The sequence below is a fragment of the Diplotaxodon limnothrissa genome, linkage group LG12, assembly GCF_057381915.1.
Source record: "Diplotaxodon limnothrissa isolate DT_005_m linkage group LG12, D_limnothrissa_male_GT1.1, whole genome shotgun sequence".
NCBI lineage: Eukaryota > Metazoa > Chordata > Actinopteri > Cichliformes > Cichlidae > Diplotaxodon > Diplotaxodon limnothrissa.
This window is the reverse complement of record NC_140607.1, coordinates 7603121-7629625: the sequence shown is the minus strand read 5'-3', so window position 1 is coordinate 7629625 and position 26505 is coordinate 7603121. Positions and strand designations below refer to the sequence as shown.

General features: G+C 42.8%; 1 protein-coding gene across 1 annotated transcript in view; it reads left to right on the top strand.

Annotated features, from left to right (window-relative positions):
• Positions 1 to 865: 865 nt before the first annotated feature.
• gcn1 (GCN1 activator of EIF2AK4) overlaps positions 866 to 26505 on the top strand; it is a 29400-nt gene continuing 3760 nt past the window's right edge. The window contains exons 1-53 of the mRNA XM_085367083.1: positions 866 to 922; positions 1472 to 1574; positions 1663 to 1726; positions 1824 to 1955; positions 2907 to 3015; positions 4604 to 4702; positions 5538 to 5672; positions 5756 to 5933; positions 6034 to 6108; positions 6216 to 6344; positions 6424 to 6474; positions 6563 to 6661; positions 6762 to 6935; positions 7023 to 7175; positions 7265 to 7357; positions 7451 to 7526; positions 8392 to 8551; positions 8651 to 8840; positions 8944 to 9068; positions 9415 to 9593; positions 9689 to 9782; positions 9868 to 9981; positions 10076 to 10274; positions 10362 to 10514; positions 11346 to 11527; positions 13249 to 13329; positions 13497 to 13640; positions 14064 to 14188; positions 14446 to 14635; positions 14727 to 14797; positions 14975 to 15140; positions 15233 to 15427; positions 15522 to 15768; positions 15885 to 16006; positions 16102 to 16216; positions 16448 to 16627; positions 19165 to 19385; positions 19500 to 19568; positions 19737 to 19875; positions 19961 to 20157; positions 20328 to 20470; positions 20563 to 20680; positions 20780 to 20995; positions 21112 to 21276; positions 21474 to 21635; positions 21731 to 21823; positions 21915 to 22058; positions 22756 to 23025; positions 23173 to 23286; positions 23800 to 24030; positions 24127 to 24320; positions 25784 to 25898; positions 26206 to 26302. Coding sequence (XP_085223209.1) covers positions 905 to 922; positions 1472 to 1574; positions 1663 to 1726; positions 1824 to 1955; positions 2907 to 3015; positions 4604 to 4702; positions 5538 to 5672; positions 5756 to 5933; positions 6034 to 6108; positions 6216 to 6344; positions 6424 to 6474; positions 6563 to 6661; positions 6762 to 6935; positions 7023 to 7175; positions 7265 to 7357; positions 7451 to 7526; positions 8392 to 8551; positions 8651 to 8840; positions 8944 to 9068; positions 9415 to 9593; positions 9689 to 9782; positions 9868 to 9981; positions 10076 to 10274; positions 10362 to 10514; positions 11346 to 11527; positions 13249 to 13329; positions 13497 to 13640; positions 14064 to 14188; positions 14446 to 14635; positions 14727 to 14797; positions 14975 to 15140; positions 15233 to 15427; positions 15522 to 15768; positions 15885 to 16006; positions 16102 to 16216; positions 16448 to 16627; positions 19165 to 19385; positions 19500 to 19568; positions 19737 to 19875; positions 19961 to 20157; positions 20328 to 20470; positions 20563 to 20680; positions 20780 to 20995; positions 21112 to 21276; positions 21474 to 21635; positions 21731 to 21823; positions 21915 to 22058; positions 22756 to 23025; positions 23173 to 23286; positions 23800 to 24030; positions 24127 to 24320; positions 25784 to 25898; positions 26206 to 26302 — 7408 coding nt within the window. The 5' untranslated portion in view covers positions 866 to 904. The remainder of the gene's footprint in view (positions 923 to 1471; positions 1575 to 1662; positions 1727 to 1823; positions 1956 to 2906; positions 3016 to 4603; positions 4703 to 5537; positions 5673 to 5755; positions 5934 to 6033; positions 6109 to 6215; positions 6345 to 6423; positions 6475 to 6562; positions 6662 to 6761; positions 6936 to 7022; positions 7176 to 7264; positions 7358 to 7450; positions 7527 to 8391; positions 8552 to 8650; positions 8841 to 8943; positions 9069 to 9414; positions 9594 to 9688; positions 9783 to 9867; positions 9982 to 10075; positions 10275 to 10361; positions 10515 to 11345; positions 11528 to 13248; positions 13330 to 13496; positions 13641 to 14063; positions 14189 to 14445; positions 14636 to 14726; positions 14798 to 14974; positions 15141 to 15232; positions 15428 to 15521; positions 15769 to 15884; positions 16007 to 16101; positions 16217 to 16447; positions 16628 to 19164; positions 19386 to 19499; positions 19569 to 19736; positions 19876 to 19960; positions 20158 to 20327; positions 20471 to 20562; positions 20681 to 20779; positions 20996 to 21111; positions 21277 to 21473; positions 21636 to 21730; positions 21824 to 21914; positions 22059 to 22755; positions 23026 to 23172; positions 23287 to 23799; positions 24031 to 24126; positions 24321 to 25783; positions 25899 to 26205; positions 26303 to 26505) is intronic.

The window sequence follows — 26505 nt, the reverse complement described above, 5'->3', positions numbered from 1 at the left end:
TTTATTACTGCGCGCAGGAGAGCCAGCACACATCAAACATTACAGTTCACAGTCATGCCAGCTTTGCCTACACACAACTGTTCTTCTCCTTCTGAGCAAAAGAGTTAGCATATAACATAGCGAAACATCGTTAAGCAAAGCTAAGCAGTTTTCACAAAGTCACGCTGACACATACACATACTTCATCTGAGCATACAAAGGTTTTACAAAATCATACAGTGAAGTTCTAACCGCCTAAATCTACATGTGAGGTTAAACTAGAATTTTTCTGCAACACTCCAAGACACAGGAGAGAACAAAACTGTGAGGGGACATGACGATGACAATGATTTACAATGGATAAAGCTGCTGCAGCAACACACATCATTGTTATTGCTGCTCTTTCAAGACTTTGTTGCTGTTATTACTGCTCTTTCTTATGTTGGGAAAAAGATTTGAACCCAACACCATTTACTTACTCACACCACAGGTTAAAAATAAAATAAATGTGGTTTACACACTGTTCAATAGCAGACACAAATTTCCTTCGCGATTGCGTCAGGAGAACTACGTACGCCAAATCAGTCAAGGAGCTATCTGCTGTGGCGACAAGGGAACAGCTGAAAGTGGCATCTTATCTTACATGGAACTGTGTGTTTGATATTATAAAGAAAACAGGACTGAGTGCGGTTTAAGTTGTGGTGCGTGTGGGTTTATGGGGTTGCATTCATAGTACCTCGTGCATAAAAGTTTGCAATTACAAAATTAGGTGTTACAGATTACTATTGTGTTTTCTTTATGATTTTTCTTGTTACTAGATTGGAACTTGAACTTTCCCAGTTCTCAAGAATGCAGCAGAAGCATACGTAGCCGCCGTGACCCGGAAGTGGCGCTAACAAGTCCTTCCTGCATCAAGACCGGCAAGATGGCGGCGGACACGCAGGTTTGTGTGGCAGGATTTTATTAACTACTTTTACTATAGCTTTCAGGTGAGGCAGAAACAAAAATGGTGGTGTCTTGGGGGTCCATTTATTTGAACATCTCGACGGGTTTCGGTGTTCGCCACCAGACTCGAGCGGCCCTCTACAGCAGCTAACTAGCAAGCCGTTAGCTTTGTGCTACGTCGCATCAAGTGTGACTGGATGAGGCTGAGCTGTTGCAGCTGACGAGAGCAGAGGAGCGAGTCGGTACTCAGCAGAGGACCGCCTCAAACTTTTGTTTTCATCGTCTCCGACCAAGTTCATAGCCTTCTGACATGAACGTTCAAGTATGAGGGACAAACATTTTAACAGAGCCGAGCTGACAATTAAGTTCAGCAGTCATTTAAGACACCATCCAATAAAAAACACACCCAAGTATTCTTATCAAGCCCATTCTCTGATGTGTTACTGAACCCCCCTCCTCTGCCTCACATGACCACAAGCTGCACATTTTTAGCTCTTACACAAGACTGCTGTCATGTTTTCCTTTCTCATTGTGAGTGTTGCTTCAGGTTTCAGACACGCTGAAGAAATTTGCTGTGAAAGTGAATACAGCCAGCGTGAAGGAGCGTAAGGAGATATTCGGAGACCTGAAACGGTGTATAAAGGGCAAAGGTGAGAGCTTATGTCTTCTTTTTTTTTAATCTCTCCACTTTTCGGTCTTCAGTAAACAATAACAAGCTGTAAAATGCTTTTGTTTTAGAGTTACCAGAGCCCGCCATTAAAGGACTATGCAAGCTCTTCTGCCTCACCCCACACAGATATCGGTGGGTTTCTGACATCATCTGTAACAGTGAAGGTGAATCTTTACACTCAGTTGTTGTCAGGGGTTTCAACACTTTCTATCCTGTGTGCGCTCTTCAGGGATGCTACATCACGCAGAGAGCTGCTCTCTGTTATTGGCCAGCTGGCTGAAAGTAAGCCTGACATCCTGGTAACCAGCCTGCTCCACTGCCTGCTCAACAGTGGAGTCATCAGCAAAACCGGAGAGCCCAGGTAATGACCCAAACTTCAGGGTGCATCTAGTTGGCTTTAAACATTGCAGATGTTCACTGGTAATAAATTCCTGCTTTTACAGACTTACAGAAGAGAAGAGTCATAAACATCTTTAATCTTTCTGTGTTTGCCTGGCACAGTAAACATAATTTATATAACTTAGTGTAGCGGCTTTAATTAAAATAATGTGGGTGCATTGCTTTATGGCATAGTAAATAGTGTTTATTCGCTTTCTCGTTGCACACACTACTCCACAATCCTCTTGACATGGCAAGAGGGTTTGAGTGTTTTCTAAGTGTATGAAAAGTAAAAACTGAATATTTAGATTCTTTGCTTGGGTGAAGCCATTGACAGCATCGATGCCCTAAAGTTGCCTTGGATCATAAAAGCTTGGATTTTTTTTTCTAAACCTTTGAGAAGGCATCAGCACACAGCAGGGCAGCAGTCCAGAGCTTTATGAAGACACTGCTTTCTTTTCACATTCTTGAGTTTCTAAAATGTGAGATCTGGGGCGCTCTGGAAGAAAAGTTTTCACTGTATTTTTCTGCATCCGTCCTTCCATCTGTGTGACCCTGTCACAGAACAACAGTCCTGCAGCATGTTGCTGCCATGACCATGTTTGACTGTAGGTATTCTGTAATGTCTTATCCATCTGGGAATTACTGCCGCCTCACAGCAAGAAGGTAATGGGTTCCAGTGTGCTTACTGGGGGTCCTGAACTAACAACTTCTCCACCTCTTGCCCTACGACAATTGGGATAGCCTCCTTCAACATTACCATAAAAACTTACGTTTTACGTGCTGTTATTTTTTTTGTTTTCCAAAGTTCTCACATCTCCATTCAAATTTGGAAAACTTGAAGTGTTCTTCCATTTTTTTTGGATGCACTGTGGAAAAATGTCATTTTTCTGTTTACATATTGTTCTGGTTGATTTCTTTGTTGTATTTGCAGTAAAGCCACAGGCTCCGCCGCCTTCGTTGGCCTGTCTTGGACCTGCCTTTTAGTGTCCAGTGTGTTCTCTGCCTCAGAGAAAAGAGAAGGACCAACCTGGAAGAAAATGGTCAGTGAAAATGCTTTTTCTTTTTTTTTTTTCTTTTCTCTTTGTGACAAATAGCATTATTTAAACATTTTATCAACAGGATTTGCTCGCATGAGACCAGGGCCATATACCAGGAAGCATGGTCAACAAACTGAGTTTAAAAATAAAGTCTGACATCAGCAGCTCTTAGTTTCTCTTTCTGAAACAGCTGATCAGAGCAAGTTCAATTTTAAGATTGTTCCCCTTAGTTAAGCGCATAATTACGTAAAGAAAGCCATCATCAATGGAGCCCCAATGCCACAATTCACCATGGTAACGGATAAATATAAAAGTTGAGGGTAAAGAGCAGAGGAACACATCAGTGTGGACCGATATCTATCTTCAAAAATTGGAGGAGGAAAAGAGTTTTAATCAGCTTGCACCATGATGGCCTCTGACATCATCACAGACTGTATAAAAGTTTGATGTAAAATTTGTCTGTGGTCGTCATTTACCCAACTTGAACTTTTTATGAGGTCAAGATGGAGTCCTAGTTTGACATTTAATATTTATATTCTAATTATTGTGCTCTTACCTGACAGGAGCAAATTTAGATAACAGAATCTGTTTTATTAGTAAAAGCAAACGTTCTGATCCGGACTGAATCCATTTAGCATCCGTCCTGCTCTCCAAGTGGACTCTGACATGGATACGGTTTTCTGATCTGTTACAGAGTCTTTTACCTGTCCTGGTTCTGGGTCGACTCACTGGGAGTGATTTAGGTGCTCTTCACTTGAAAATATGTTAAAGTTGAGACTCTAAATTTCAGGCTCTTTGAAGCCATTTAATGGCTGAATCTCAATCTGTGAACAAATTTCAACTTTTTGAGATTTTTAAACCTCAGACTGTCTGCAGCTGCATTTAAAACGTCCATTTAAAATACATTTTGTTCAGTTTGTAGAGTCTTAAAATCATTTAATTTAATTTCAGCGTCATCTTCATTGAAATAATCACATGTCCGAGATCCACCTGTAACGGACATTTTTCCACCAGAGTGATGACAACACAACAAATGACTGTTTAAAGCTTCATATACAGAGATGTTTTATTTAAACTGTGAATGCTGCAATAAGATACAATAATTGTTTGCAGTGCAGGGACAGCTGACAGGAATAGCTGTGTTATTGTCCACAGAGTCAGAAACATGGAAACTGAAATTTTATTCTGAGCTGATGATAAATCTGTGCTGCAGTCGCTGTCTCCATCCTTTTAGAAAGCACTCGTTTTAATACAAAAATCAAGCAAACTTACATCTACCTGGGACTTCAGTGTTTGTAAAAACATGAAGGTCTGCAGGTGAATCCACTTCAATGTGCGCTTTTAAACTTTATGAATGAGGAAATGAATCTGAGTGTCAGTCAGCTGGTTCAGGTGCACCAGGAGGGGAGGAAGAAAACCTGAATGCGAGCTGGCTGAGTCCACAGAGTCTGTTAGCTCGCTTTCTAGAACAGAAAACCAAATCTCAAGGTTAACAAACTCAGAGTTGTTCACTAAACCTGCTTCCTGTAATAGAGCACAGGTTTTACTTGGATGTTGGTCTCACCCCTGGGTGTTTTGGCTTCTCTTTCAGGTGGAGGTTCAGAGTCTTCTTGTGGCTGAGGTTGTGGGTGGAGCCAAGGCCACCGCTAAGAAGTCAAGCCTCAAGAATCTCAGTCACTTGTGGAAGGGAGTGAGTTAGAACACATTCTTGGATCTGACCTGCTTTTTTCACATCTCACTTTCATTCACTTCACCTAAAGGTGCAGTTTATTAAATTCACAAGCACCAGATCATGTCAGCTGTCACAGAGAGCACTCAATAAACAGTTTGTTATGGCTTTAATTATGCATGCGAAGCTGATTTCATTAGCTCAGCATGCACAAACAGAAATTGTCCTTTGCTTACGTGGGTTCATTTCAACATAACTTAGCGTGCGTGTGCACACACAGTGAGGCTACAGTGAAGGTGATAAATTGTAGTTAAAAACCCAGACTTTACTAACACATAAAAATGGCCAATTTGAATATCATATTCCAGATGATTGTGTACTGCTGAAGTGTTTTCATATGATGTAGCTGCACGTTATAGAAAGCTGGTCATTTCTTACTACCATGATAAATGATATGTAAACTATCTCACTATTTGATTTAATGTCAAATTTCAAAAAAGTAACTGTAGTTCAATAATCGAGATGGACCAAATGTGAAATTCTGGGCTGATACAGATGTTTAAAACAACAGTTTTGCTAACAGTAAAGCTGATACTCAGTTTTTGGTTGTTTTTTTTTTTGTTATTTCCCATTTTTTTTCCCACTGAAACAAAGACAGTGTGTTTATAAAAATAAGTCACTTCTTTTTATTTTAGGTTTTTTTCTTCCATGTTTTAATATTTAATTACCACTGAACATGACATTGATATAAATATGGTGTAGAACAGGCTGCAGAAACTTCAACTGCTTTTAGCTTTAGCCATCTAGCCATTTGATGATTCACACAGGTTTTCTAACAGTCACTTCTCTTTACCAGAACCCAGGGATGGTCAATCAGTACATCAGCACCCTGTTGACTCTGGAGCAGAGCCCCACGACTCTGGCTTTGCTGGGGGTGTGTTTTGACTTCTGCTCTGCTCAAAAGGACAACGCTACTATAGAGAAACACAGGGTGAGTTTAAATTTATTTTCCATTTTTAGCAGTTCTTTCTGATATCTCTTTGTACCCTGATGTTCTTTGTGTGCTTCTTTCAGAGCGCGCTGCTGGACCTGTACGTGAAATCGGTCCTCATGAGCAAGACGAAACCACAGCAGCACATTCTGGACAAAAGTACTTCATTACTGCGTCACGTGTCTCACCCTGAGTTTAAGGAGACGCTGCTCCCTACCCTGCAGAAGACGATGCTCCGCAGCCCGGAGAACGCCATGCAGAGTGAGCTGCCTTTAGCTTTTGGTCATAGTGTTTAATCCTCACCTGTCTGAAGCTCATGCAGCAAATGAGGAAAAAAAAAACCTCTTTGATGTCATTGCAGCCGTTTCCTGTCTGCTGTCTGCTGTAACGCTCGACCTCAGTCAGTATGCCATGGATATCGGAAAGGCACTCGCAAGTAAGGCTTCGGCTGGTGCTCTTTATTTCTTGAGCAACATGATTTTAAACCACACACTCAGCCTGTGCGATGCTATGCTTTAGGTATCATTGTGCTTTGTGTTGCAGGTCAGCTGAAAGCTAATAATGCCCAGCTGATGGAGGGAGCAGTCCAGGCCGTGCAGAACTTGGCCCAGCAGTGCAGCGACCCCACAGCTGTGCAGGATGTCGTCACACATCTCTTCAAAATCCTCGGAGGTGAACTAACTATTTCCCAAATAATGAAGATTTTTATGTTTGGGTTTGTTGAGCTGAAGCAGTATTGTTGTGGTTGCAGGTTCTGAAGGAAAGCTCACAGTTGTTGCCCAAAAGATGAGTGTGTTGTCAGGTATGCAGGCTTTCAAACACTTTGTATTTATGAGCTTGGCTGTTTAACATGAGAAAAGAAAGGCAAGCATTTGCTCTAAATGTTGCAGGCATTGCCAGCTGCAGCCATCATACCGTGTCAGGAGCCTCCAACCAGACTCTGAGCTCTGCAGTCACTGTGATGTTCATCCCCTATTTACAGCAGGAAGGTAACGCTCATCTTCCTCACCTTCCTCTCTTGGTCCTGTGTGTCTGTGAGCTCAAAATCCAGGGTTACTCTAAACTTGTTGTTCTCCTTCTTTTGTTTAGTCCATGAGGGCACGTTGGTGCACGCAGTGTCTGTGCTCTCCCAGTGGAGCAACCGCCTCACGGTGGAAGTTCCCGTCGCTCTGCTGGATTGGTTCAAGAAGGCGTTCACCCTGAAGACCTCCACCTCTCTGGTTCGGCATGCCTACCTTCAAGCCATGCTGGGGGCCTTCAAAGGTCAGTGAGACGCAAGGAGACATTATGCTGCATCACACGTGTGCAGCTGGCTTAAAGGAAGTCAAACCTTATTTGTCTGTTGTCCAGGTGACACTCTGGCCCAAGCCTCAGACCTCATACCGTTGCTGCTCCAGACAATTGAGAAAGCTGCAGCGCAGAACTCCCAGCATGCTCTGCTTGCGGAGGGCGTGGCGGCGTCTGTTCTCTTGAGTCGATTGGCTCTGCTGGAGACACAAACAGGTGAGGCTTTTGTTCCAGCTGTGGCTTTTTGTCACTTATAGAGCCTCTAAGAGAATATGAAGTGACAGAGGCTGTTTTTGTCCCTGCAGAGACCAAATTCACCAGCTTTTGGAATCTGATCTTGGATGAGAAGAAGCCGTTATTCACTACAGAGAAGTTCCTCTCCCAGTGCAGTGAAGAAAGTAAGAGCATTTTAAAAATGCTGTTATGTAGTTTTACGTTGCTTATGAGCGATTTAAAAAATGTCTCATTTCTGTTTTGCACTCTGTCTCTAGCTCTGCTCACAGTGCTACAGCTCTGTGAACGGCTGTTTTTAGATCATGCCCACAGACTGAACAGCAGCAAAGCACAGTGAGTCTAACCTCAGTGTTCATTCACACCAGAAACACTTAGATATCAAAATACTGTCCTCACACATCGTGTGCCCTTTTTGATATTTCTAACAAGGTGAAGGTGAACTTAGAGCCTTTCTAATGTCTCTTCTTTATGGCTGATACAGATTGATAGATTTAATAAAAGCTTTAAAGGATTTTGATGATAGCACTTATTGACAGCATACCAGTATCTGCTGTCAGTGCCTACATCAGCTGACTGATATCAGCCCAGTTATAGCCAGAAACATATGTTAATTTTAACCTGAGATGGTACTTTTTTTTTTAGTGGGCAGTGAAATAGGGTTTAAAATGTAGTGCACAACAAGGACCTTACACAACTTGCTTATGCTATTTTACATATTCCCATGGTATTAATACTGTTGGGGCAGTGCTTTTACTGTATGAAGGAGCCTAAATGCAAGAAATTGTTGTGTGAAAAAGTCTTCACATGCGATGCTTGATCCCTGTAGTTTGTTTTTCTTGCTGTTATTTATTCCCCTTAGGCTAGTAACAAATCTTAATAAGAAAAAAAACTGTTTTAAATCTTTTCATCATACCATGTTTTAACATTTAAGCAGTAAAAAAGTGGAAACAACAGAAAAACATCAGTCTGTCATTTAGATACAGGTCTGGAAGGCAATATTGGCCCATGGCAGTGTTTGGTTGGAATACAGATACAACCCCAATTCCAAAAGAGTTGTTGAAGTAAACAGGACAAAACCCAAACTTGCTGACTTGCTGAAATTAAAAGTCACCTAGTGTTGTTTTTATGCAGGAAGCACGCAGTCTGCCTTTTATCCCGTTTTGCTTTAATGACATTTGCCCTTTTGTGCGCTCTGTAGGATGTATCATCAGGCCACGGTTGCGGCTCTGTTGTCTCGAAGCTGGCGTGTGAGGAAGAGAGCACAGCAGACAATCAGGAAGCTTCTCTCCTCTTTGGGAGGATCCAGTCTTGCTCATGGCCTTCTTGGGGAACTGCGGGTGGTCATCAACAAACACAAAGTACAGAATCACTTATCATTTCCAGCCGCTGCAGGGCTGGATGCTAACTCTTTCTACTCACTTTATTTTTATCTTACTGACAATACTGTAAACTTTCAGGTTTTACCCCAGGACAGCGTGGTGTCAGAGTCCGGAGAGCTGACTGAGCTGGGTCGCAGCTATGTGCCCCCTCGCGTCCTGTTGGACGCACTGTGTGTTGTTTGCTCCTCTGCCAGCCAGTGGGGCGATCCTGCTGAAGCAGAGAGTTTGGCTATGGAGACCCTGATAGTTTCTCATCATCCATCTATAGGTACATGGTTTTCACAGTTTGATAACCCCGAGGTTTGTTGCTATAGTGCTTTGGTGGTGGTAGCAGCATCTGAAATGTCTCACTCCACGTTTATCTTTTTCAGTGGAAGCTCGCCGTGGCCTCTGGCCTGTTCTCCTCTCCTCCATGAACTTGAAAGCTGAAGAGTTCATAGAAAACAACCTGGAGGCTATTCTCCCACAGCTGCTCAAAGTCGATGCCGACAACCAGGTTTGACAATCGTACAGCTTCATTTCTTGTATTCCACATTTGTTTATACAGATTCATGTAGAAAATGGTGAAAAAACAGAATGAAACAGCTTCATGTAGCATCTAGATCCAGGAAAGGAGACGTGTTCAGATGATGATAACAAACATGCACCTCTTTACATTTGCTCTCCAGCTAAAAAGCAGCATTTCTTTTTTTATTTCATCTTAAATTGAAGAACAGTTTTTCTTACTGTTCACTAAACTTGTACACTTGCAGACTTTCTGTTTGTATCTTAAGTGATGAATAAGGTCTTGGATTATTTAGTGATTTTATGTATTTATTTTTATTTTCTTCCTTTCTCCTCAGGCGGTCAGAAATGCAGTGGGCTCCCTTTCACGCCTCTCCCCAAACAAGCTGTTGCCACGGGTGATCAGTCACATCACTGAAGGGCTTTCCAAACCGGCACTGCTTCAGGTCACCAGGGAGGAGTACGCCATCATGTTGACACCCGAGGGAGAACTGTATGACAAGAGTATCATCCAGAGGTAAATGCGCAGTTTCACTCACCTGCAGCTGAACTCAGAGCTCCGTCTGTGGGACATTTATTCACTCCTGTCTCCCCTCTGTTAACCTGCTGCAGTGCCCAGAAGGAAAACACTAAGAAAGTAAACATGAAGCGAGAGAACAAGGCGTACTCATACAAGGAACAGATCATTGAACTGGAGTTACAGGAGGTAGATTAATTATTGTTTTTTATTTTTTAAGGACCTTAATGTTTGAAACTATTTGAATGTGTTAATTTCCTTTTTGATGTGACAGGAGCTCAAGAAGAAGAAAGGTATCAAAGAGGAGATCCAGCTAACTACCAAACAGAAGGAAATGATGCAAATCCAGCTGGAAAAAGAGTCTGCTACTCGCAAAAGACTCCAAGAGGTAAGGAGCTCTAAAGTCTGTCCAGTAAATCAGGTCATTAAAACAGATTGCCCCCCAGTGTGACATTTTAAAATTCCCTGTTTGCTGTTTGCAGCTGGATGGAGAGCTGCAGAGTGTGGTGGGTCTCCTGGAAGCCACTCTGATAGAGAGACCTGCTCAGATCACCAGGGAGCTCCCTGCTGTCCTCCAGGTCCTAATGCCCCTGCTGCATTCCCCCCTGGCTGCTCCAAGCATCCAGCAGGTCTTCTTGGATATTGGAGTGTGCCTCATGCCCAAGAGCCTTCAACATCTGGGTACAAAGTCTGTCTTGGTGTAGTTTTAAAACACTGTTTCTGGCATCTCAGTTTAAAATCACTTTTGTTTTTCTTTCCCCCATCCAGCTGTCCTTGTGGGTCATGTGACTTTACGGTTACTGAAGCCTGAGTGTGATCTGGATAAGGCCTGGGAACAAGAGGACCTGGCTACAGCTGCTCACCGCACCGTGATGCTGCTGCACAACCACACCGTCCCACAGAGAGAGGGCAAGACTGCCGGTGAGTACATGTGGTTCACAAAATGAAATGAATGTGAGTCAATAAATCTGAAAGGCTTGAACCAACACCACACTGATGATTAAAAACATTAAAAGATGAGAATAAAATCTAAAGAACACAAACTAAAGCGCTGCTCACTGTGACCACAGTATAACTGCTGAATGTGATGAATATTAAACTGGTTTCAGTTTCATATTTTTTTCCCCCAAAAGATGAAAATAATTCAGATGAAAGCTCAAATAAAGGAGACAGGTTTATAATAGACATTTCTGTGCAGAAAATACAAACCTAAAGTATGTAAAAGATACCTTATGGGTCTGAAAACCTGAATTCTTTCAAACGTCCAGCAGAGGGCGCCTGCTCTAGTTTAAAAACAAAAAAGTCCCAGTCTTTAAAGGTCTAAGATGAGCTGATCTCTGTAAATACTTTACTGATGAGTTTGTGCCGTTTAACGGTAATTTTAATCCTTCGTGAAAACAGTGAAGCTCATTTAGGTTTGGTCAGTACTCTTGATTATCAACAGACATCAATGACCCAAAAAATATATTCAGGCCTTGTAGTGAACAAGGCTATTAAGTATAAATTACCCTAATAGCATACATGTGTAAATCATTTTAAATTCTAAGGTACTAAAAATAATTATCCGGGCACATAAAGCAGGCACATGAGATTCCGAGGAACATAAAAATGATAGAAAGCAAACTGTTAAAAAACCCAGAATTAAGCATTACCTTGGCGTGTGTGTTGGGCGGTGTCAAGCAAGCGTCGTTCAGGAGAGGGATGACCTTCTCTTCCTTTCCTTTCAATATGTATTTTTTATTTTTTCCTCAGATGCGGCGCCTCTATCTGCTCCTGCCTTTTCCTTCTGCTTCCCTCTCCTCAACGCTACACTCAGGGAGTCTTCAGACAGCACCGAGGAGACTGAGAACACCATGATGAGAGCACTGCAGGTCATCAATGAACACTCTCAGCTTCGGGCTGACACCAACAGTGATGACGTTGCCATAGATGAGGTACAGACGAATGGCTTTATTCCATTTTCTGTGTGGTGGCTGTTATCTGCACAGAGCGAGTTCTAAACAAGTTGGGAGTCTGTGTGAAGTGTAAATAAAAAGAGAATGCAATCATGTGCAGAAACCCATATTTTATTCATATAGTGCACATAAAACATATCAAACATTTAAGAGGAGAAAATATTCAACTTCAAGGAAGATATTGGCTCATTTTGGTATTTAATGGCAGCAACTCGTGTCGTGAAAGTTGGCACAGGGTAGAGTTCCCTGTTCTTTTAACAACAGTCTGTAAACATCTGGGGACTGAGGAAACCAGGTGCTGGACGTTTGGGAGATGAATGTTGTCTCACTCTCGCCTGACAAAGGATTCTAGCTACTTAACAGTCGCCATACTTCTTTGTGGTGTTTCATGTTACATGACGCACTGAAATGTTTTCAGTTGGTGAAAGGTCTGAACTGCACGCAGGCCGATGAACTCTTCTAATATGAAGTCATGCTGTTGTAATAGATGCAGGATGAGATTTAGCAGCATCTTGTTGGCCTTTCCTGAAATAGATCCTGTCTGCATGGGAGCACACGATGCTCCAAAATCTGGATATGCCTTTCAGCATTGTGCCTGGTTCCAGATGTACAGTCTGACATTTCTATAAACACCAATGCACCCCTATACAATCAGGATGTTGGCTTCAAGGCTGATGGCTAGCCGGATGATCCCTCTCCTCTTTAATCCAGAGGACGCAGCGCCACTGTTTTCCAAAGAGAATTTCCGATTTAATTCATCTGACCACAGAACAGTTTTCCACTTTACCTCAGTCCATGTTAAATGAGTTTATGCCCAGAGAAAGATGGCAGCATTTCTAGATCAGGTTCACATAGAGCTTCTTTACATGATTGAGCTTTAACCTGCTTTTGTGAATGGCACAGTGAACTGTGTTCATAGAGAACAGTTTCTGAAGTGCTCCTGAGTCACGACAGAATCGTGTCTGCTTTTTAATTCAGTGCAGCCCGAAGGCCCAGAGATCATGTGGTATCCAGTATTGATTTTTCCGCCTTGTTCCTGTTTCAAGTTAACCTGATTAGCTGTCAAACGTTCTTCTAGCCCAGTTTTTTTAGTACCACTTTTTAATTTAGTTTGTTTTTTTCCTGTCCCAACATATTTGGTCATGTGTTGCCACCATCAATTTCAGAGTAAGCTGAAATGTATTTTGAGAAATGATAAAGTTTCAGTTTAAGATGTTTTCTAAGTTTATGAGATTTGTAAATCTTTGTTTTTTGTTTTGTTTTTTTGTTTTTAAATTACGCTTTACATACCGTCCCCCTTTTTTCTTGGCCTGGATCTGTTTATTTTATTTTACAATACAATTTAAAATCATTTGTTTACTCTGTGTAAAAGCGACATAGGTTTATTCTTTGAGTTAGGGCCTTTGTTGTTTGCATGATTCATATATCAGTGTTAAGTAACTTAACAACATATCTACCCTTGACCTTCCTTTGAAAATGCTCAGCTACAAGCGCTGGACTGAAAGTGAAAAAACAGCCAGTGTCCAAAGAAAGGCCTTCAGAAAGTCTGGAGAATTATTGCCCAAGAGCACTTTAGAAATGACACAGTCTGGCTCTTTGCAGTGTAAATAAAATGAAGAGTGGCTCTAGACTTGCACGATATAGAGTACATTTCCAAACACTGCATAGTATCATTTCTTTGTGTTGTTTTCTTGTCATAGAACGGCCCAGAGCTGCTTCCACGTGTCAGCATGTTGTTGCTACTGACCAGAGTCATTTCCACCGCAGCACCGAGGCTCCAGGTAAATGCCAGAGTTTAGAGTTTGTGTATCCAAACATTTGGACCCTTTCTAATGCTTCAGTGGGACATCAAGTCATTTTGAATGTTACCTTTTAGGTCTTGTTTTACTCTGCTCCAGAATTATTGCGTAGCTCCACAATGTGACACTTTGCACACTTTGTGTTTCAGGTGTTGGCGTCTCAGTGCCTGACGGCTCTGTGTGCCAGTGCTGGAGGAGAAGAGGGCTGCACTGTAGCAGAGCAGCCAGAGATCGATGTCTTACTCAACGCCCTGCTTTCACCCTGCTTCTCAGTCCGTGACGCCGCCCTCAGGGTGAGCCTGGGATCACTTCATTTTGATATTTGCTGAAGTGTCTCTGTGTCTCTCTGTCTTGCATTTCACTGGCCGTGGTTTTTAGAAGTGTTTCCATTACAGAACAGTTCAGAGCCTTTGTCCCTGACTGCCACAGATTTCTCTGAATTAACTTAGTCTTTTAATAAATTAATGAAGTTAATTTAATTGTTCAGCTGTATTCCTGAAAGCCTTGGCCTCTCTGGGTTGCTCTTTTTTACACACTCATGTAATTAACCTGGTTTTAAGAGATTCCGCCAGATGTTTTTCAGTCTTTCAGTGCCTCGTCCTAACTTTTTTGAAGCATTTTAGCAAATTAAAATGTGAAACAAACATACGTTTTTCAAGAAAATCAACATTTTAAGTTTCAACGTTTGATTAACGGTTCGTCCTGTTTGTTTTCAGGGGCTGTTGGAGATGGAGTTTGCCTTGCCTACAGACAGCACAGATGCCAGCGGGATGAGTTTGCTGCGCAGGCTTTGGGTTGCCAGATTCGATGTTGAGGAGGAAGGTCAAGCCTTGGCTGAAAAGTATGTAACACCTGTTCCTAACTTCCTGCAAACAGTCACTGACTGAAAATGTTTGACTTTTGTTCTTCAGCCTGTTTGTTCGTTCATGTTTCATTCAGTCCCATGTTGCATGTCTGCAATAACATTGTTTGAAAATTTACATTTTAACCATTCTGGTTTTTATATTCGAGTCAAAACATGATGAAAATGTTTGATTTGTGCTGTGGAGAAACAATGTTGTAAATTGGCCAGTTCCCCTGTTTGTTCCTCCTGCTCAGGCTCTGGGAGTCTCTGGGTCTGGAGTTGGTCCCTGAGATCTGCTCACTGCTGATCGGGGACGTCACTCACCACGAGGAAGCCATCCGCTCTGCAGCAGCTGACGCTCTGTCGAGTGCCGTGTCCCAGTACAGAGACCAGTCTGCCACGGTGCTCTGCCAGCTCACTGAGCTCTACCATCAAAAACTTTATGTAAGAACATGTCCCACCCATAGATTTTTATTGCTGTAACAATGTAAGTTTGTTTTGATCGGTTCTTTCTTCTCTTTTTTTCCTTCTAAAGAGACCACCACCTGTGCTGGATGCACTGGGCAGAGTCATCTCTGAAGCCCCACCTGACCAGTGGGAGGCCAGGTAATTAAATCTGGGTCTGATGGAATTTAAGGAAAGAAAAAAAGCTCTGAGTGCCACACAGTTCTGTATTACCCAAATGTAAATGATGGGAAAACATCAGGACTTAAGAAGTGTTCCTAAAGACTGTGGTTGAATGCAGTGTTGTTCTTGTGCGCTGATTATATTTTTTATTCCCAGGTGTGGCATTGCTCTGGCTCTGAACAAGCTCTCTCAGTACCTGGATGAATCTCAGGTCACCCCTCTCTTCCTTTTCTTCGTTCCCGATGCTCTGAACGATCGCCACACTGATGTGCGGCGCTGCATGCTGGACGCCGCCCTTTCAGCGCTCAACACACACGGCAAGGTAACGCTCAGTTCTATTTTTCTAGACGTTGTTTTCAGACAGCTATGATTTCTGTATTCCTCGGCATCTCATGCGCCTTCCTTATGTGTCAGGATAACGTGAGCTCCCTGCTGCCAGTGTTTGAGGAGTTCTTGAAGAACGCCCCGCAGGATGCCAGCTACGACTCTGTGCGTCAGAGCGTGGTTATTCTCATGGGCTCCTTGGCCAAACATTTGGACAAAAACGACCCCAAAGTCAAACCCATTGTGGCCAAGCTTATTACCGCACTCTCTACACCATCACAGCAGGTAAAGGCCTACTTTGGCTCCTTTTCTACCCACTCAACCTGTACTACTCCGCTTTTCACAACGTCATCTTGTGTGGTATGTCGTCCTTCACCAGGTCCAGGAGTCTGTTGCCAGCTGTTTGCCTCCTTTGGTCCCCGCCATCAAAGAGGATGCTGCAGGGATTGTTAAAAACCTGCTTCAGCTGCTGCTTGAGAGCGACAAATACGCAGAGAGGAAGGGTGCAGCGTACGGGCTAGCTGGACTGGTCAAAGGACTCGGGATCCTGGCGCTTAAACAGCAGGACATCATGACCACACTTACTGAGGCCATCCAGGATAAGAAAAACTTCAGACGCAGGGAAGGTCAGCAAGAATTCATGAGTCATTGAACTGTCTGGTTTTGATTCATCCTCTTTATACCAGATGCCACCATTATTAGCACAGCTCAGAGTATCCGGTTTATTTTTGGTTTGTTGCAGGGGCGCTGTTTGCCTTTGAGATGCTGTGTAACATGTTGGGAAAACTGTTTGAGCCCTACGTGGTCCATGTGCTGCCACACCTCCTGCTCTGTTTTGGAGACGGGAACCAGTATGTTAGAGAGGTGAGCAGGCAGGTCGTGTTGTTGTCTAAATATTAGTTGTTGGAGACTTTTCCTCAAGTGGGACATTTTACCACCCCTCCTGCTTGTCCTCCCAGGCTGCAGATGACTGTGCCAAGGCTGTGATGAGGAACCTGAGTGCCCATGGGGTGAAGCTGGTCCTGCCCTCCCTGCTGGTGGCCCTGGAGGAGGAGTCTTGGAGGACGAAAGCAGGTAAAGCGCATCTTCAGTCAAAGGGTGTCACAGCAGGTCTTGAATATAGTGATGTATTTAGAATGGGCTCTAGTTTTTTTTTAGCACACACACACATGTAACTAGAGAACAGTAGTTACACGTGTGGTTTTCAGCTGTTGTAACAGCACTGAAGAGTTCATAAATGGGTAATAATCAGTCTCAGTCAGATGACTACTCCAATCCCGTCGCTCACCCCTCTTGTTCCTGCAGGTTCTGTGGAGTTATTGGGTGCCATGGCTTACTGTGCACCCAAGCAGCTGTCCTCCTGCCTGCCCAGCATTGTGCCCAAGCTGACGGAGGTGCTGACTGACTCCCATGTGAAGGTGCAGAAGGCCGGCCAGCAGGCCCTCCGACAAATTGGCTCAGTCATCCGCAACCCAGAGATCCTGGGTAAGTGATTCAGTGTCTTGAGGCACAGCTGCCAATGCAGAAGGCTTGTTGCTCATAGGCAGTCATAAAATATGGACCCAAAGAGGATTAAGAAACAGAAAATCTGAATATTTCCTTTGTCTTCATTCAGAAGCTACTGTTTCAGGTAGTGTCGATGAAGAGCAAATAAAATGAAAGCTATACTCTGCTGCAATGAGTTTAATCCTTTTTTAACACAGGAATGCATTCCTAAATTTGAATGCACTTTTTAGAGTGGAAATATTGCACTTTCCCTTATTTTGTCATGTATACTTTCCAACAGTGAATGCTAAGCTTTAACCTGCTCAAAGTTTCAAATGAGGTCAGTGTACAGCTAATCTCCGTGAGCCAAAACTTCAGCCCAAAGCATGAAAAGCTCAGCTTCAGACAGTCCTTTTGAACTCTTTGCGTGATAATAATGAGAACAGATATCCTTAATCTCAGAGCACTGAAGCCCACCCACCTGTTAAAATCTGCAGTTTGCAAGTAGAAAAAAATCATCTGAGGGGCTGCACCAAATACAGTCTAACAATAAAAACAGAATGTAAATAACCATAATTGGCTCACTCTAAAATATTTAGCCAAAAAGGTTTGTTTTGTTCTGAGTGACTGGAACAAATCATCTCAACAATGTCTAGTACATCTAGTACAACACCTTATGATATGACGAGTTGCATATTAATTTAATTCAGTTTTATTTATACAGCGCCACATCACAACAACAGTCGCCTCAAGGTGCTTTATTTTGTAAGGTAGACCCTACAATAATACATACAGAGAAAAATCCAACAATCATACAACCTTAAGCATGCAGTTATTCACCCCTTACTTAAGATGCCCGGCTCAGATATTTCAGTAATGTCAAACTTTAGACCCATCTCTAAACTTCCTTTTCTGAGTAAGATCTTGGAAAAGGTTGTTCATACTCAGCTGATGGATTATCTAAACAACTCTCAAATGTTTTTCAGTCCGGCTTTAAGCAGTTTCATAGCACAGAGACAGCTCTCATAAAGGTTATGAACGATATTCTGGTAGCGACGGGCTGTGGTAAACATGTGGTGCTTATACTACTAGATATTACTGCTGCATTTGACACAGTGGATCACGACCTGCTGATCTCTCGATTACAGCTTTATGTGGGCATTTCTGGCTTTGCACTCCTGTGGATAAAATCATACCTGTCAAACAGGAGCTTCTGTGTTAAGTTGGGCTCGTCATTGTCCTCTGTGGCCCCTCTGCCATGGGGTGTACCACAGGGATCTATTCTTGGGCCATTACTGTTTACATTGTATCTCCTGCCGCTGGGTGCAATCTTTCGTAAACACAAAGTTTCATTTCATCTATATGCTGATGACTGCCAGCTTTATTTTCCTTTCAGTCATTCTGATAGCTCCCCAATTAGACTCCTGCTTGATTGCCTTAGTGATGTTAAGTCATAGATGGCTCAAAACTTTTTAAATTTTAATGAACGTAAAACGGAAGCAATTCTGTTTGGCCCGAATCGTTCCTCTGACATCCCTGATGTTGACCTTGCTGCTCTGACCCCTCACCTGAAGAGCTCGATTACCAATCTTGGGTAAAAATCGACTCTGCACTTACCTTTGATGGCCACGTGAATGGGGTGGTGAAATCGTCATTCTATCAACTCAGGCGTCTGTCGAAGGTTAAACCTTTTCTTTCAAGGCGTGACTTGGAGACTGTTATCCACGCTTTTATAACCTCACGCTTGGATTATTGCAACTCCCTTTTAATAGGGGTTGGACTGGGCACTCTGACATACCTGCAACTAGTACAGAATGCTGCGGCACGGTTTTTATCTGGTAAAAGGAAATTTGAGCACATTACTCCGGTTCTGGCCTCCCTGCACTGGCTTCCAATTGAATTTAGGATTCATTTTAAGGTTCTTTTATTGGTTTTTAAATCTTTAAATGGTCTGGCACCTGCATATTTGTCTGATTTGCTGAAGCCCTATGTCCCCACTCGTTCGCTCCGGTCAGCTGAGCAGCTGTTGCTCTCAGTCCCCAAATCACGGCTGAAACTGAGAGGAGACCGAGCGTTCTCTATCGTGGCTCCTAAGCTTTGGAATAATCTTCCTCTTCACATTAGGCGATCGACATCAGTGCTGGTTTTTAAATCCAGATTGAAAACGCATTTTTATTCACTGGCTTTTGACTCAGTGGTTGACTGACTTTAATTTACTTATATTTTATTGTTTTTGCTATGTTTATTATTTTATCGTATTTATTATTATTATTATTATGGAATCTATTATATTTCTATTGTTCAGCACTTTGGTCAGCCTTGTGTGTTTTTAAAGTGCTATATAAATAAACGATGATGATGATACGACCCCGTATGAGCAAGCACTTTGGCGACAGTGGGAAGGAAAAAATCCATGTAAACAGGAAGAAACCCCCTGCAGAACCAGGATTAGGGAGGGCGACCATCTGTAATCTACTGGTATTATACCAGTGGTAGGTACAGTAATGCTAACAGCTAAGTTTGTTTTTCTCTTCCAGCTATCACCCCCATCCTATTGGATGCTCTCACCGACCCGTCCAGGAAAACCCAGACGTGCCTGCAGACGCTGCTGGACACCAAGTTTGTGCACTTCATCGACGCCCCCTCTCTCGCCCTCATCATGCCCATCGTCCAGAGAGCCTTCCAGGATCGCTCCACTGACACTCGCAAGATGGCTGCTCAGATCATTGGAAACATGTACTCGCTCACTGACCAGAAGGTACACGGGGATAAGCGAAATATCAGAGTAGTCCATTCAGTAAAACTAGTGTTTTCCAAAGCTTTTTCTTAATGATTTGTTTGCTTTGTTTTTGTTTTCTTCTGCTCCTTACAGGATCTGTCACCATACCTACCCAGTGTTATTCCTGGACTGAAGGCCTCCTTGTTGGACCCGGTGCCTGAGGTGTGTTTAGTATTCTTAAATAATCCTGTATGTATGTAGCTGACGATGAAGCAGCAGTTCACTCCGTGTTTTTTTTTTTTTTTTTTTTTTTTTTTTTTAACTTCATTTTATCTCCTCTCATTTCTTCCTTTCATCTTTTATCATGTTTCCTTCTCTTTCCCCCTTCAGGTTCGTACAGTATCAGCTAAAGCCCTGGGTGCCATGGTTAAGGGGATGGGTGAGTCCTGCTTTGACGACCTGCTGCCGTGGCTCATGGAGACGCTGGCCTCTGAGCAGAGCTCTGTGGACCGCTCAGGAGCTGCACAAGGTGGGTTCTTCTCTACTCTGTCCTCGTGTTTCTGATTTGTGCTCAAAGCCAAGAGCTCAGTGGTTTGTGTGACGGTCTTTTTCAGGTCTGGCTGAGGTCATGGCTGGACTGGGAGTAGAGAAGCTGGACAAGCTAATGCCAGACGTAGTGCAAACTGCCAGCAAGGTGGACATTGCTTCCCACGTCAGAGATGGCTACATCATGATGTTCATCTACCTGCCGCTCACTTTTGGAGATAAATTTACTCCCTATGTTGGTCCCATCATCCCTTGCATTCTCAAGGTACTGGTTACTAAGAGCTACTTACTGCTAAGAGTAAAACATTTTAAAATCACAATGAATAATAATATAAAAATGTTTCTTTTTTTTGTATAGCTATTTTCAGTTTTTCACTGTGTATCGTGTTCACGTACATGTTTCACTGCAGCCTCATGCTCTCTCTCGTCCACCAGGCGCTGGCCGATGAGAACGAGTACGTGCGAGACACGGCACTGCGAGCCGGCCAGAGAATCATCAGCATGTACGCTGAGACCGCCATCGCACTGCTGCTTCCCGAGCTGGAACAAGGACTGTTTGATGACCTGTGGAGAATCAGGTCAGATAAATGCACGGTAACATGTTGGCAGTTCAATAAATGTCACTCATAGAGCTACTGACCTGGTGACTCGTGCCCTTGTTGGTTTATAGATTCAGCTCTGTGCAGCTGCTTGGCGACCTGCTGTTCCATATCTCTGGAGTAACCGGAAAGATGACCACAGAGACGGCGTCAGAGGACGACAACTTTGGAACTGCTGCATCCAATAAAGTATGAATATGTATATATTTTTTTTCTCAGCAGTTCATTTTCTATTAACTGATATTGGTTGAATTTTGTTTGCTGATCTTTGACCTTTACCCCTCTCAGGCTATCATTAGTGCTCTGGGAGCTGAGCGTCGTAACCGCGTCCTCTCAGGCCTCTACATGGGCCGTTCAGACACCCAGCTCGTGGTTCGACAAGCTTCTCTCCACGTGTGGAAGATCGTGGTGTCCAACACCCCCAGAACTTTGAGAGAAATCCTCCCAACCCTCTTCACACTCTTGCTGGGCTTCCTGGCTTCTACGTGTCCTGACAAAAGAACAGTAATGCTTGTTTTTCTTTAACTCTTTTCATGATCTCTGGTGTTTCTGTTTGGCTCTTGACGTGAAAGTAGTCATACAGAGCTTTTTGTTAACGTCATTTGTCTGCACGGTTTTAGATCGCTGCTCGGACGCTGGGTGATCTGGTGAGGAAACTTGGAGAGAAGATTCTCCCGGAGATCATTCCCATCCTGGAGGAGGGCCTGCGCTCTGACAAGAGCGATGAGAGGCAAGGTGTCTGCATCGGCCTCAGTGAAATCATGAAGTCCACCAGTAAAGACGCTGTGAGTCACACTGCTGTTGTAACACACATTTTTTCCGCACGTTTGTAATTATTATAGCTCGTGGGATTGAATTAGAACTTTTACAATGATTTTATTTATTAAAAATGGTTCTGAATCAAGCAGTGGGGCCTGTTTTAGCTTAAGCTGAAAATTCTAGTAAACTTAAAACCTTAAATCTGATGACACTTGTGTTGCAGGTGCTTGTTTTCTCTGAGTCACTCGTCCCTACAGTGAGGAAGGCTCTGTGTGACCCTCTGGAGGAGGTCCGAGAGGCTGCAGCCAAAACCTTTGAGCAGCTCCATGCAACCATCGGTCACCAGGCGCTGGATGACATCCTGCCTACCCTGCTCAAACAGCTGGTGAGGGAGTGAGGGGGAAAATGTAATATGAAATCTGTAGGATTTAAGAAGCTTTGCAGTCTAGTCTATATCTCATACCGAACATGTTTTTGCAGGATGATGAGGAAACGGCTGAGTTTGCTTTGGATGGCCTGAAGCAAGTCATGGCAGTAAAGAGTCGTTCTGTGCTGCCTTACTTGGTTCCAAAGGTAAAGCATCACACGTGATTTCCTTTTTAAGGCCTTTATGTCATTTTTATGTTGTGTGACTATAATCCAGTGTTCTCTGTGCTTCTGCTAGCTGACTGCTCCTCCTGTAAACACCCGAGTACTGGCCTTCCTGTCTGCTGTGGCTGGAGATGCTCTGACACGTCATCTAGGAGTCATCCTCCCTGCCCTGCTCTCTTCCCTCAAAGGAAAACTGGGAACAGAGGACGAAGCACAGGTACAACCAGCAATCTCCAAATATAAAGCTTCCCTACTGATTCTGTTGTGTTTGAGGATTTTGTTAACGTCCTTTAGTCAGATTTTTCTTATTTGCTTGTTTGTTTTTTAATACCATACCACTCCTGTATATGTTAACTTTGTAGTATTCTGAGACAATACTCCAGCACTACTGCTGTTGCCCAGTTCTGCTCAGTAGCTTCTTCTATTTTAAATCAACTGGAGAATTAAAATCCTTCTTATCTGCTAAACAGGCCATATGTCCTACTTTGATTTCCTCTTATTGTCATTCAAAATGCAGCTGCAGACGTACCAGAACACCATGTCTCCCCTCTAGGCTCAGATTATTTTTTTCCCCTTTTTAAAGCACAGCTTTGACCATCACCAGGTTAAATCAGTTACTATCCAGTCTGTGGTCTCCCTGTCTTTTAAAACCTTCTTAATTTATTTCAAAACATTTTGTACACAAAGGTATTGGCAGTGATTTAGAAAGAGCTGCAGTTTTGTGGTGTAAATATTTACAACGCATTTAAACCCTAAAATACTTTTCAGATCTATGCGAGAAGTGAGCTCCATTAAAATGTCATGGTGTTGCTTCTATTAACTCTGACTTTTTAGTGGTTATTTTACTGTGAACACTGCATATTTTAAACTGCCTTTCTGAATGATATGACTGGATGTTGTTACCTTTGCACCAGGAATTGTGCAGCTGTCAGACGGTGATCCTTTCTGTGGAGGATGAAGTGGGCCAGCGGATCATCATAGAAGACCTGCTGGAGGCCACACGGGGCACCGATCCTGGCCTCAGACAGGCTGCCGTCACCATCCTCAATGCCTACTTTGCTCGCACTCGACTGGACTACAGTGCCCACACACGCACGCTGCTGTCAGGCGTCATCCGCCTTCTTAACGATTCCAACCCAGAGGTTTTGTCTCAGAGTTGGGACACCATCAACTCCATCACCAAGGTGTGTTCCTATAAAAATTTCTTTCCATTTGCATGAGCTTTCATAGTCTAGTACAAAATATGTTAGTAAATAAAACAGTGGACCTTTTGATTGTTTTTAAATCAAAGGTGAAATGCAAACTCACTGTGGCTTTGATGTGTTCTTTAGAAACTGGATGCAAGCAGCCAGCTGGCTCTAATCGACGATCTGCATCGAGACATTAGATCAGTAGCCGGAGACGTGAAGGGTCAGCACCTTCCTGGTTTCTGTCTGCCCAAGAAGGTAAGAGGGCAGCGCCTGACACAATAAACACTATTGCTACATTATTACAGCATGGTGATGTCATTCTACAGCAGCTCATTCATCCTATTGAGTTCTTGTTCTGTCAAGTGAGCAGAGCTTTGAGTGGGCACATTTGTGACATGAACTGTGTCCACATAATTAGAAACTCATTAATAGTGATCATTCACGTGGAGGTCTTTCTATTGATTTGCTCAATAAGAGCGGGCACTGCAATGGGCCAAGTGTGTTTTAACCTGGCTTACACACTTTCAGTAACAATCTGATTTTAATGTTGTTTAGTTCTTCAAAAAAGCAAAGTACCACATGTCCACTGGATCCAGCTTTCAAAAGTGTTTATATCATTGTGTATGTATATTACCTGTGGATTCTTGACTGTTCAGGGAACAAAAAAGCAATTTCAATATGCCACCAATTAAACATTAATTGGGAAATGTTGGTTTCTTTCAGCTCTGTTCAGTTAATATTTTTATTTTTATCTCGATGCTTACATAGGGTGTGACCTGTATCCTGCCAGTCCTGAGAGAAGGTGTCCTCACTGGCACCCCTGAACAGAAAGAAGAGGCGGCTAAAGCATTAGGAGGGGTCATCAAACTGACGTCTCCCGAGGCTCTGCGGCCGTCTGTAGTCAACATCACTGGACCTCTTATTCGTATCTTAGGAGACCGCTTTGCCTGGACTGTGAAGACTGCTCTATTAGAGACTCTCACCCTGCTGCTGGCAAAGGTCTGGTGGAAGACAAAATGGCCAACTGTACCTCTCCAAAGCTGGTCAAAGTTTCTGTCAGAAGGCTCTAACCTTTGCACTGCGTTCCTCCTCCAGGTGGGCATAGCCCTGAAGCCCTTCCTGCCTCAGCTCCAGACCACCTTCCTGAAAGCCCTGCAGGATTCAAGCCGTGCTGTAAGACTGAGGGCAGCAGAGGCTCTGGGTCAGCTGGTTTCCATCCACGCCAAGGTCGATCCACTCTTCACTGAGCAACTCTCTGCAATTCGCAATGCCGAGGACTCTGGAGTCAGGTTTGTGTGCAGTCTGGTATTGTTCAGTACAGAATCAGCAACAATAAACATCCCCAACAGAATTTTCAAAATGTGTGAGCCTGTGATGTTAATATTTTAAATCATTTTATCTCCACAAATAGAGAAGTTGAAATGTATCATCTGATTAAAGATGCTGCTTTGTCTTAATGTTACAAGCACAGACTGGGAGCCATTAGTCTGAAAATGTGTGTATGAAGCATAGCCTGTATATTAAAGAGGGCAGTTCACTCCTCTATTTTGGAATAATCATTTAGACAATAGAATATGCTGAGAAAGCATTTACATGCTAATTACTGCCAAACACCAGAACCAAACCTTCAGGGCACAGAGCACAAACTTCAGGATGGACTGAATCACCCAGAAAGTCATTTTATTTGTCACTTAATTTCAGCATGAAGACTCCCAAAGGCACCATGAGCACAAAAAATATGGAGAAGTCATAAATTGGGCACACCAGCTGCCAGTACAGCTCTTTATATTGGCACACGTGTCATTGAAAGAATGATTTTTTTTATTTTTATTTTTTTTTAAACCTGGTGGAGCCTTGTTGTATCCTCAACATTAACTTCTATAAAGTAGACACAACAGTGTTTGTGTTTTGTAACTTTTTTGCTCTAATAAGGAACATAAAGAGCATTTATTTAATTTATCGGTAGGCCTAAATTAGTGACCAGTATTAGCTATTTGCCACTCTACCGATCTCCTCACTGATAAAAATTAAATAGTAAAGAAGAGGCTGGAGAAACACTCTTCAGTTGTGTTGTGGGTGCTGACATTGCACAGTTTGTCCATCAGAGGGCACTCTGTAGCGTCACTTTTTGCAAGAAATGCGACAACAATCTGATCTGAGCAGTGTCGAGCAGAGCGCAATTAATAAGTACACATATCAGATGTTAGGAAAATCTGCTTAAGAAGCATAAGCAGTAATAATATCAGCCAATGATTTAGAATTTGGGATCTTTTTATTTTTTTCTTAAATCATCAAATATTGGTGTCGGTCCAAAAACAAATCCTTTATCGGCTGGCCTCTGCTGGCTTCAGTTTTCTAGTTGCTGCTTGGTTTGGAGTCAGTTTTAAAGTCTGAAACATTTCTCCCAAAATATTATTAACTAGAAGCTGATAGTGCAGCCTGACACCAGCTTAACTCTAAAAAGTGTACGATGGAAGGAGAGCCAGAGTACAGAAATGCAAATGTGTTTGGATTTATCTTTAAAAAAAATAGTTCCTCATTACATCCTTTGTCCACCAGAAAGCACTGACAAATTTACTACAAATCTTCTATCATATTTCTGGGAAGTTGAGTTTTAGCATATAATTAGCAAAAACTGTAGTTTGTGCTGTGTGTTTATATCCAAAATACAATATCTGCTTACATGTTTTTACATGAAATAAAAAATATTTGCTTTTGTCTTTTAGTTTAATTCTCCTGTTTGTGTTCACAGGGAGACTATGCTCCAGGCCTTAAGGTTTGTCATCCAGGGGGCCGGATCAAAGGTGGACCCAGCCATCCGCAAAAACATCACCACCACATTGCTAGGCATGTTGGGACATGACGAGGTATGACGAGCAGCCCTCAAAGACTTCTTTTGAATGTGTTGCAACCCTTTTTTCCAACCCAGAACCTGCAGTAGCTACTGGATGCATAAAGTAATTAGCAGTGAAGTACGTGTATAAGCAGATTTCAGAGTTATTCACAAGTAGAGTTTCCTCTGTGATCTCAGTAGAAAAACGGAAGTCAGACAAAGAGGATGTGGTTTTCTAAAAAGGTGGTTTTAGTCTTCGTGTCAGTTTGAGAATAAATGACACACAACCTGTCTCTGTCTGGCTGTCTTATTGGTGTGTGTGTCTGTGTGTGCACTTGCAGGATGCAACTCGTATGGCCTCAGCCGGCTGTGTTGGTGAGCTGTGTGCCTTCCTGTCAGAGGAGGAGCTGAAGAGTGTGTTACTTCAGCATGTCTTAGGTTGGTATTTGTGTGCAAAGTTATTTTACACCTCTCTCAGGATCTCATTGTAAGTGTGTGTAGGGTTGCTTTGTCATTGTGACCATCATCAGATGTCCTTTTTCCTGCTCATTGTGAGTTATAGAGTGAAATAATTATAGCGCTAAGAAATTTGAAATTTAAAAAATCCTTTTATAAAAACATTTAATGTATGTTTGTCCAGT